Source organism: Schistocerca piceifrons, chromosome 3 (assembly GCF_021461385.2).
Source record: "Schistocerca piceifrons isolate TAMUIC-IGC-003096 chromosome 3, iqSchPice1.1, whole genome shotgun sequence".
Taxonomy (NCBI): domain Eukaryota; kingdom Metazoa; phylum Arthropoda; class Insecta; order Orthoptera; family Acrididae; genus Schistocerca; species Schistocerca piceifrons.
Genome location: NC_060140.1, coordinates 639,174,852 through 639,187,004, shown reverse-complemented (window position 1 = coordinate 639,187,004; position 12,153 = coordinate 639,174,852). Strand labels below are relative to the sequence as shown.

General features: G+C 42.3%; 1 protein-coding gene and 1 non-coding gene across 3 annotated transcripts in view; one reads left to right on the top strand and one right to left on the bottom strand.

Moving 5' to 3' along the window:
* LOC124789511 overlaps positions 1 to 4,070 on the top strand; it is an 88,288-nt gene extending 84,218 nt beyond the window's left edge. For both annotated transcript variants that reach the window (XM_047256896.1, XM_047256897.1), the window contains one exon: positions 3,444 to 4,070. In XM_047256896.1, coding sequence (XP_047112852.1) covers positions 3,444 to 3,748 — 305 coding nt within the window. In that variant the 3' untranslated portion in view covers positions 3,749 to 4,070. The remainder of the gene's footprint in view (positions 1 to 3,443) is intronic.
* A 6,549-nt stretch (positions 4,071 to 10,619) lies between these two features.
* Positions 10,620 to 10,694, bottom strand: Trnal-cag. Its single transcript has one exon. It is a non-coding gene; the product is annotated as a tRNA-Leu (tRNA).
* Between the last annotated feature and the right edge of the window lie 1,459 nt (positions 10,695 to 12,153).

Sequence of the window (12,153 nt, the reverse complement as noted above, 5' to 3'; positions counted from 1 at the left end):
TGTCATCCATTGGATGTCGAGTTGAGTCCTGTTTTCTGTATAATCTCTCCCATAAATTTGAAACTTTCTATTTGTGTTAGCTTTACATACTTCCTTATCAGTGGTTGTCTGTCTGTGGATTTTGTGTCAATGTACTGCAGTATTTCTCATAAGATTTGTAGTTCTGTTTTGGCTAAGATTTGGTGTAGAGTCTGTAGAGCATCTTTAGCTTCTTTTCCGTTATTTGTTATCTTGACTATATCATCGGCAAAGACCAGACATGTTATGTTGACAGTTTTATCGTTGTATCTTTACCCCGTTGACTCCTTTGTCCCATGTCCTGATTTTTTTCTCCAAAACTCAGTTAAGTAGAATGGGTGACAGGCCATCTCCCTGTCTGATTCCCGTCTTGATTTCGAATGGGTCCTAGATCTCTTCCATAAACTGTACTTTGGATGTTGTATTTGTTAATGTTTCCTGGATCAGCTTTCTGGTCTTGTCCTCCTTCTTTTCTTCCAACTTTTCGAAACCTGTTTCTCGTTCTGTGAAGTCATAGAATTTTTGAAGTCGACTAATGTTATTTTGGTGTTCCTGGACTCTAGTGTTGTTGATATTGTTTTCAGGTGCCAGCCGGAGTGGCCGAGCGGTTCTAGGCGCTACAGTCTGGAACTGCGCGACCGCTACGGTCACAAGTTCGAATCCTGCTCGGGCATGGATGTGTGTGATGTCCTTAGGTTAGTTAGGTTTAAGTAGTTTTAAGTTCTAGGAGACTGATGACCTTAGAATTTAAGTCCTATAGTGCTCAGAGACATTTGTTTTCAGGTAGTAGATCTGCTCGTTGCATGACCTTCCATTTTTGATGCATTCTCGGTATTGTTTTATATGTGGAGCTAGCCGACTTAACAGGGGTTTGGATGGAATGTTATACACTGAAGAGCCAAAGAAACTGTTACAGAAGTGCCGCAACAAGACGTGGTATTGACGCGGCTAGTGTCTAAGGCAGTGCTTGAGGGAGTTGGCACCATGAATCCTGAAAAGGCTGTCGATAAATCCGTAAGAGTATGAGGGGGTAGAGATCTCTTCTGAACAGCACGTTGCAAGGCATCCTAGATGTAATCAATAATGTTCATGTATGGGGAGACTGGTGACCAACGGAAATGTTTGAACTCAGGAGAGTGTTCTGTAGCAATTCTGGAAGTGTGGGGCTTCGCATTAAGTTGCTGGAATTGCCCAAGTCCGTCGGAATGCACACTGGACACGAATGAATGCATCTGATGAGATATGATGCTTACTTAGTGTCACCTGTCAGAGTCGTATCTATACGTATCAGGGGTCCTACATCAATCCAACTGCACACGCTCCACACCATTACAGAGCCTCCACCAGTTTGAACAGTCGCCTGCTGACATGCACGGTCGATGGATTCATAAGGTTGTCTCCATACCTGTACGAATCCGTTCGCTCGATACAATTTGAAACGAGACTCAGCCGATCAGGCACCACGTTTCTAGTCATCAACAGTCCCATGTCGATGTTGATGGGCCCAGTCGAGGCGTAAAGCTTTGTATCGCGCAGTAATCAAGGGTACACGAGTGGGCCTTCGGCTGTGAAAACCCATACCTATGATGTTTGTTGATGGCCCAGCACTGAAATCTGCAGCAATTTGCGGAAGGGTTGTACTTCTGTCACATAGAACGATTCTCTTTAGTCGTCGTCGGTCCCTTCCTTGCAGGATCTTTTTCCGGTCGCAGCGATGTAGGAGAATTGGTGTTTTATCAGTTTCGTGATATTCGCGGCACACGTGAAATGGTCGTACGGAAAAAATCCCCACTTCATCGCTACCTCGGAGATGCTGTGTCCCGCCGCTGGTGCGCCGACTGTAACATCACGTTCAAACTCACTTAGCTCTTGATAAACTGTCATTGGAGCATAAGTAAGCGATGTAAAAACTGCGCCAGACACTTGGTGTCTTACATTAGCATTGCCGACGGCAGCGCCGTATTCTGCCTGTCTACATATCTATGTATTTGAACACGCATACCTATGCCAGTTTCTTTGGCGGAAGCGAGATGCATCTGCACTTATGTTCAAGCATGTACACTACTGGCCTTTAAAATTGCTTCACCAAGAAGATGACGTGCTACAGACGCGAAATTAAACCGACAGGAAGAAGATGCTGCGATATGCAAATGATTAGCTTTTCAGAGCATTCACATAAGGTTGGCGCTGGCGGCGGCACCTACAACGTGCTGACGTGAGGAAAGTTTAAAACCGATTTCTCATACACAAACAGCAGTTGACCAGCGTTGCCTGGTGAAACGTTGTTGTGATGCCTCGTGTAAAAGCAGAAATGCGTACCATCACGTTTCCGACTTTGATAAAGATTGGAATGTAGCCCATCGCGATTGCGGTTTATGGTATCGCGACGTTGCTGCTCGCGTTGGTCGAGATCCGATGACTGTTAGCAGAATATGGAATCGGTGAGTTCAAGAGTCGATCCCTGACTCAACAGATGTGGACGTTTGCAAGACAACAACCATCTGCACGAACAGTTCTACGACGTTTGCAGCAGCATGGACTATCAGCTTGGAGACCATGGCTGCGTTTACCTTGACACTGCATCACAGACAGGAGCGCCTGCGGTGGTATATTCAACGACGAACTTGGATGCACGAATGGCGAAACGTCATTTCTTCGGATGACTTCAGGTTCTGTGTACAGCATCATGATGGTCGCATCCGTGTTTGGCGATATCGCGTGTATTCTTCATCGCCATACTGGCGTATCACCCGACGTGATGGTATGGGGTGGAATTGGTTACACGTGTCGGTCACCTCTTGTTCGCATTGACGGCACTTTGAACAGTGGACGTTACATTTCAGATGTGTTACGACCCGTGGCTCTACCCTTCATTCGATCCCTGCGAAACCCTACATTTCAGCAGGATAATGCACGACCGCATGTTGCAGGTCCTGTACGGGCCTTTCTGGATACAGAAAATGTTCGACTGCTGCCCTGGCCAGCACATTCGCAAGATCTCTCACTAATTGAAAACGTCTGGTCAATGGTGGGCGAGCAACTGGCTCGTCACAATACGGCAGTCACTACTCTTGATGAACTGTGGTATCGTGTTGAAACTGCATGGGCAGCTGTACCTGTATACGCCATCCAAGCTCTGTTTGACTCAATGCCCAGGCGTATCAAGGCCGTTATTACGGACAGAGGTGGTTGTTCTGGGAACTGATTTCTCAGGATCTATGCACCCAAATTGCGTGAAAATGTAATCGCATGTCAGTTCTAGTATAATATATTTGTCGAATGGATACCCGTTTATCATCTGCATTTCTTCTTGGTGTAGCAATTTTAATGGCCAGTAGTGTAATTCTTCCAGTGTTCCCATGTTGTGGTGCAAATCCTGAATATGTGTGTGTGTTTCGAGTGACACTTTTCTTTTTTCCGCTCAGGATACCAGGTGGGATACAAGGTGCTAGACTTATCCGCTGACGGCGGCTTCCTGTCGCTGGCCTCGTGCAACAAGTTCGCCCAGCAGTGCTACGGCGTGATCCTGGCGCGCGACTTCAACGTCACGGGCCGCGACGCCGAGCTTCTGGCGGCTCACCGCGGCCTGGCGCGAGCCGGCCTCAACGACACCGCGCTGGGCCACCGCCAGCACCCCGACGCCTGCAGCCGGGGAGGGGTGGGAGCAGGCTCAGGCGCCGGCGGAGGCGCGGGGGACGCCGCCCTGCAGCCCGTGCGCTACGACGTCTGATGGCTGACCGCCGCCGCGCCGCTGCCGGCTGCCAACAGGTGGTCCACCCGCGCCCTCAAAACAGCAACACGCAGTACTTGCTGTTACAGCAGGTGTCATTTTCACTATTGCTGCAGTTCGTGCTGCTCGAATCACAAGATACCTATCTCTAGGCAAATTAAATTTAGAACTATCATTAATAATGCGTGTATGTCGTGAAAGATTTTGGGGCCATCTGTCCACATACAACCATTTTATAGTTCGGCTGTACTTGATAACTGTGAATCTCGCACCGAAAGCACTGTATAATAGATCTGAAATAAAATGGTCTGTTTTACTAGTACACTAAACGCCAAACATAAATTAACTGCACTATTACACCATGTTTATTTTGTAACATAAAATATTATTTTTACGTGTTTTTTTGTTTTGTTTTTTTGTTGTTATCCTCACAAAGAAGATTGGCAAGAAGGGTACTGCACACTACACTTGGTTCTTTCATCAGCGTCCCAGAAGAATCGGAGAAAAGAATTCTTCTCAATTCCATTTTTAGGTCCAGTGTCATACCAGATTCAAAGGTTGCTTCGTATTAAATACAAATGTAATATTGCCTTTTCCACTAATAACAACTGGAGAAAAAATGTCATCCATAATTTAAAGTCAACTACTAACCCTCTGCATAATTCTAGTGTCTACAAGATTTCATGTGACACTTGCGGTGCCTATTATATCGGTCAAACAGGACGTGCCTATTCAATTCGCTGTAAAGAACATTTTCTGAGGAAAAACGGTTCGTGTGCCCCTATTCTTCTTTTGGAGATCACCTGTTAATCGCAGGACACTCTCCTTAAGGAGTTGAGAAGTTGGAAATTTTGCGTATTGAAAAAAAAGGGCGTGAACTTGATATTTTAGAGGAGCTGGACATTTTCAAGCATTTACTTTCGAATGACGGACTTTGTCTCAACGAGCAGGTACAGTTGCGCGGAAGAAGTTATTTCAATGGTATAAAGCCGCTGCTTGACGAGATCTAACACTTTGATGTACCAACTACTTCTTGCAGATTCAGAAATACCTTTTCTTTCTACTTCTTACGGCTCATATACGTAAATTAAAAAAAACTTTTTTGGTTTTTATAACGTATCTTTAAAGCAATCAGTAATGTCATCTAATGGATTATTTCGTATATGTCTTCTTTATGCATTTATTCTGGAATTTTTGTAGTACAGCCAGTCATTCATTAGTTGTATTTTATATCATGCAGTATCCCGCTATTGTAATTACTTCATGTACACCGTTCAGGTCTTGGTTTATTTCCCTCTCTGCAGTTACGAGAGATGGTTATAAAATAGCTTGTTTTACCAATTAGCCACCAGATTGTCTTGAAGTTGCCGTGACGCACAAGTCACATGATGTTTCAGTTTTGTGTTGACTGTAGCAGAGGACACATGGCAGCCCCTAGTGGCTTGCACCTCTGTTGCGTTTTATTTTAATTCTGACTATCTGACGCTGTCAGGTATGACCACAGCTTTCGTATTTTTTGGTACGTTATGCTGTAATATTTAGTTTTAATTTTGTCCGAAGAAGGTGTCCCTTGTGACACTGAAACCTAGGTTACAAATTAATTGTGTTGGCGACTGAGGCCTGTGTTTTTCAAAATTTTGTATTATTCTTACTGTTTATAGCCATGTAACTGTCATTTAATCTTATGCTGCTCAATGGCTTTGTTTTTGTAACTATCTGACGGACTAATGCTCTTGAATGCTTGCTGCTCCACAACTTTCAGAAATTTATCAAAGCTGCACAGAAATGTTTATTTGCCAAAATCGGTCTGCGGGTTAGTAACCCATCATCAGTGGCATCTGATATAGGGAAACAAACTATCTACACTCCTGGAAATGGAATAAAGAACACATTGACACCGGTGTGTCAGACCCACCATACTTGCTCCGGACACTGCGAGAGGGCTGTACAAGCAATGATCACACGCACGGCACAGCGGACACACCAGGAACCGCGGTGTTGGCCGTCGAATGGCGCTAGCTGCGCAGCATTTGTGCACCGCCGCCGTCAGTGTCAGCCAGTTTGCCGTGGCATACGGAGCTCCATCGCAGTCTTTAACACTGGTAGCATGCCGCGACAGCGTGGACGTGAACCGTATGTGCAGTTGACGGACTTTGAGCGAGGGCGTATAGTGGGCATGCGGGAGGCCGGTTGGACGTACCGCCGAATTGCTCAACACGTGGGGCGTGAGGTCTCCACAGTACATCGATGTTGTCGCCAGTGGTCGGCGGAAGGTGCACTGTAGCACTGATAAGCATGTCGGTTAACACGACAAGAAATGAAATCTGTTCTGTAACATAGCATACAGGTTCTCATGTATATTACTGCTATCAGGTCTTAGGCAGTCACAATCTTGATAACGTTTGACATAATTGTAAACACGGGACTGACAGGTTGAACAGTGTACATTACCTGTCTTTCGTTATTTCTAAGATAATATTTTGCGACATACGTTCATACATGTAAATTAAAATTTTTAGACATTTTTACATGAAGGTAGAATATACAAAAGGTACAAAATTTCGAAATAATCTAACATATCACGTCTAATTAGACAGTTTTACATGCGGGACGTAGACTCCAAACCATTCTCCATAAAGCAGAAAAAGGCAAATTATTAACTATTCTAGAAGTATTTGAAATATACACCCATATGACGAAACAAACGGACAACATGCTTACGGGATAAGATGCACAAACAAAATTTCAGAAGTGTTTTAACCAGCTAATGTTTGTTTGGAGTCTATGTCCTCCATATAAAACTGTCTAATTGGATGTGATACGTCGGAGTTTCTTGCTATTCTATACCTTCTTTTATGTATTCTACCTTCACGAACGATTTGCTGAAAAACTGTAATATGTATGTGTGTGTGTGTGTGTGTGTGTGTGTGTGTGTGTGTGTGTGTGTTTGAATTAACAAAACACAACTAATGTAGACTCTTTGTTCTGTCAGTTCCATCTTTTCAGTATATCATAATTATGTCAAATGTTATGAAGAATTGTCACTGCCTAAGATTTGCAAACTGTATACTATGCAATAGGACGCGTTTCAGATCCCATCATATTAATTGACAAGTATGTCACTGCTTTATTTTACTTCTAGTTATGTAGGACCAAATTGAGGACCAAATCTTCAATGTCATGGAACGTGTCAGTACATGAAATTAAAACATAAAAATAATAACACATAAAGTAAAATGTTAATGAATCCAAAAAAATACTGTCCATAAGTTTATGTAAACGCAATCAACAATATAACACAAGAATCAGCTTAATTTTTTAAGGAGCTCCTCGACAGAATACAAGGAGCGACGCATGAGAAAACTCTTCAGCTTAGATTTGAAAGCACGTGGATTGCTGTTAAGATTTTTGAATTCTTGTGGTAGCTTACTGAAAATGGATGCAACACTACACTGAAACCCTTTCTCCACAAGAATCAAGGAAGTGCGATCCAAATTCAGACTGGATTTCGGCCAAGTATTAACTGAGTGAAAGCTGCTAATTTTTGGGAATAAGCTGATATCGTTAAATAGAAATGACGGTAAAGAATATATGTATTTACGTACCAATTTCAGAATACCCAGACTAGTGAACAGGGGCCGATAAGACGTTCGCGAACTTAGCACCCCTTGTTGCCCGAACTACCCGTTCATGAGCCAAATATATCGTTCGAGAATGAGAAGAGTTACCCCAAAATATAAAACCATACGTCATACGAATCAAAACCAGCAAACTACTATTCGTGTTGAGCTGTGACTTACTTCAGATACCGTTCGAATAGTAAAAATGGCAGCATTAAGTCTTTGAAGAAAATCCTGAACGTAGGCTTTCCATGACAATGTGCTACCTATCTGAACACCAAGAAATTTGAACTGTTCAGTTTCACTAATCGTATGCCCATTCTGTGAAATTAAAAGGTCGGGTTCTGTGTGTTAGAAAATGTAAAATCTTAGTTTTATGTGATTTAGCGTTTGTTTGTTTTCTACAAGCCATGAACTTATGTCATGAACTGCATTATTTGAAACAGTGACAATGTTACACACAATATCCTTTACTACCGAGCTGATGTCATCGGCAAACGAAAATATTTTAGAATCACCTGTAATACTAGAGGGCATATCATTTATAATAAGGAACAGGAGAGGCTCCAGCACTGATCCCTGAGGCACTCCATATCCCCCCCCCCCACCACCACCACCACCACCACTATCACCATTTGATCATGCCCCATTCAGACGGTGCATCATAGCTATTCTTAACACTGTGTATAATGATATTTTATTATCTGTTGTGAAAGTAAGAGGTGAACCAATTGTGAGCAACTCTCCATATTCCTTAATGGTCCAACTTCTGGAGTAATATTTTGTGAGCAACACAATCAAATGCCTTAGTTAAATCAAAAAAGATGCCTAGCGCTCGATACCTTTTGTTTAATCCATCGATTACCTCACAGAGAAAAGAGAATATAGCATTTTCAGTTGTTAAACCACTTCTAAAACCGAATTGTTAATTTGGTAGCAAATTGTGTGAAATAAAATGATCACTTATCCTTACATACACGTCCTTTTCAACAACGTTAACAAACACTGATGGCATAGACATAGGTCTAAAATTGTGTACCGTATTCCTTTCTTCCTTTTTATAAAGCGGCTTCACTGCTCATTACTTTAATCGTTCAGAAAACTGACCATTCCTAAAGGAAAAATTACAAATATGGCTAAGTAAAGGGCTAACATGTGCAGCACAGTGCTTTAATATTCTTCTAGGTACTTCGCCATATCTCTGAGAGTCCTTTGTCTTCAGTGATTTAATTATTGAATCAATCCCCTCTTGTCAGAATCACAGAGGATTAGTTTAGTCATCAGTCTCGGAAAGGCATTCCAAGAGAGTTATATGATTCCTTGAAGAAACTATGTTTTTATTTAATTCACCAGCAATTCTCAGAAAGTGAATGTTAAATGCTGCACATATATCGGACTTAGCATCGACAGAAATGTTTTTACTACCAACTGGCTTAATATCGTCGATCTTGCGATGCTGGCCAGACACTTCCTTCGTGACTGACCATATGGTTTTAAGTTTATCCTGTGAATTAGCTATTCTATTTGCTTACCACACACTCTTTGCCTTCGTAATAATATTTGAAGCACCTTGGAATACTGCTTGTAATGAGCAACTGTAGTTTGATTGTGACCGCTGCATCAGCTTTCCCACATAGTTTGTAGTTATATATAACAGCTGTTTGAGTACAAAAACGTTTTAGAGTTAAAATTTCTGCATCACGGTCTGAAAGCCCATTCACCCTTTTACTAACAGAATGACCATCTAATAATGAAGAATGGCTAAAATGGTTCAAATGGCTCTGAGCACTATGCGACTTAAGTTCTGAGGTCATCAGTCGCCTAGAACTTAGAACTAATTAAACCTAACTAACCTAAGGACATCACACACATCCATGCACGAGGCAGGATTCGAACATGCGACCGTAGCGGTCGCTCGGTTCCAGACTGTAGCGCCTAGAACCGCACGACCGGCAATGAAGAATGAATGAAAATATTGTCAATAGCTGGGCTACTGTTCCCCTGCACCCTGGTTGAAAAAAAAAAAAAAAAAAAAAAAAAAAAAAAAAACAGATTGCATCAGATCATATGAATTTAGGAGATCTTCCAACATCCTTTTCCTTGCACAGTTACACACTACAGAGGTACATAATATGAGTAGAGTTATAGTACTCCTTCTATATATACCGTTGTCATTTGGTAGAAATCAGTTTACTTGCATTTTTTCGTTCCTCTGTATCATATGCCATTGATGATGTCAACCAGTTTTGGAAAATAAACATTTCTAGTGCACTTCATGGTGTATAGAAGACGTACTTTAATAAATTATGGCGTAATATTGGTAAAAGGATTTGCGACATGTAAGGTCTACTCTTGAGCACTGAATCTAGTTGTTCTAATATTGAAGTCGTCTCTTGATCAGCCATCTATACCTGCCAATATCGTACTCCGTTTCACATGCGGTTCACGTCAGTGAATTCTCGTTGAGTGTGTCGCTCCCATTATGGTGACGACACTATACATTTCTGTCGTGATATTCGTGAGAAAATGATATTTAAATAAGAAACCAACAATTGTAAAGTTCCTGAGCTACGAATTATTATTGATCATTTAGAACCTCAGCACCGACTGTTAATGTTAATGTTAATTTTTGTCAGTCACGTAGACACTTCGCCGAACGTTGAAATGAACACAATACTTTGCTTTTTATTCACTCGCAATATCTTACCTTTTTGTACTCTCAGCATGATTTTCACAATCACTGCGTATTCTCAGTCCTGCCCACATGCTCCCAACCATCACCACTCGAAATTTACTATCACCTCTACGGTTCTCTCTCAATCTTTTCCTCTCTCCCTTCTCTCTCTCTCTCTCTCTTTCTGTCTTCCTCGCTCCCTGTCCCTCCCTCCCCATTCCTTTGTGACATTCGCCACATTCCGACCGCCCATTTAACAAGGGTGTGCCACCTGCCTATTAGGTTCTGATAGAGCGAACACCACGCAAGAGTTCGCAATAGTGAAACATATGTCTCGCACATAGTAGGCTGAAGAGCCTAGTACTTTTCTGAACGATTATTTTTTGCAGGATATTTCGTACTCAAAGAATTAAATCAATGTGCACTGAGTCGAGGAGCTAATGCTTTAATCATATATGTGTTAATAAAAACGTAAGGTGACATATGACGTGTCAAACGACTTATTACAGTAGAATGAGATTTTCACTCTGCAGTGGAGTGTGCGCTGATATGAAACTTCCTGGCAGATTAAAACTGTGTGCTGGACCGAGACTCGAACTCGGGACCTTTGCCTTCTGCGGGCAAGTGCTCTACCAACTGAGCTACCCAAGCACGACTCACGCACCGTCCTCACAGCTGTACTTCTACCAGTACCTCGTCTCCTACCTTCCAAACTTTACAGAAGCTCTCCTGCGAACCTTGCAGAACTAGCACTCCTGAAAGAAAGGATATTGCGGAGATGTGGCTTAGCCACATCCTTGGGGATGTTTCCAGAATGAGATTTTCACTCTGCAGCGGAGTGTGCGCTGATATGAAACTTCCTGGCAGATTAAAACTGTGTGCCGGACTTATTACATTTATTACCTTTTGTCACTGAAGCAGCGTGTTATAGCAACTACACGAGGTTGTCCATGCTTACACATTGCTGATACTGATTATTACTTTTTCTTTCTCCTTTTATATAACTGCATTATAGTTGATATATGTGGTGTTTAGTCCTAATAAATAAGACATATGCCTATGTAACAGTTTCCTTTATGTTACACAACGTATTCGTTCCTGTTACCACATTTATTGTCTTGCGTACAGCGTTTCGTTAACATGTAAATCTTAATAATACTTATAAATGTAATATATACGTTACAGCTACAGCGCGGGAGAGTCTGCGCTGTAAAATATCGTTAGCCTACGCCCTACGGTCTTACAGCAGACACTGCGGCAGTGTGTGGGCAGAGATGTAACTCTGGTAGCTGGACTCAGTTCACTTGTGTGTCAAGCACGACAGAAAAAAAAAAAATCGTGACTTCGGCATATTCTGCAGTTTAATGTGATTGAGCGTGCATTAAACGTGAGATAGCAAACGACAGTTTCACGTGGCAGAAATGTGTTTTGCCAACTCGAGCGTAAATAAGTGAGGATAGTTTTTGCTTCCATCCGGCTCGTATTTAGCAGAAGCAAACACTGAGATATCACAGTCGGCAAAATGACTACGCACACCATGAAGGATGTTGAGACTGTAGGCCTACATGAACATTAAGGACCGTACAACTCTATCGCCGCCTCCGCCTAGCAACAGAGAGAACGTTGGAGGACATCATGCAGCACGTGCAGCTAAGTGAATTCAAACTACGAACTGTCGCTCCCTCCTCTGCAAAAATTAGCTAACATTTTCATCTTCTAATTTTTAAGTACTTCCATTCCAAAGGGCTTTACAGAAATCAACATTTTGTAGAAATGTGCTTTAACAGTAACTGAACTGACTGGCTCAAATGCCTCTGAGCACTATGGCACTTAACAGCTGAGGTCATCAGTCCCCTAGAACTTAGAACTACTTAAACCTAACTAACCTAAGGACATCACACACATCCATGCCCGAGGCAGGATTCGAACATGCGACCCTAGCGGTCATGCGGTTCCAGACTGAAGCGCCTAGAACCGGTCAGCCATTCCGGCCGGCACTGAATTGATTGGTCTCTTACTTATACTTGGCCCCGATATTCATGTATTACATTATCATAAAATTCCCGTTCTAATCTGTTTAGATACAATTTTTTTCAAAGTATATAATTTCA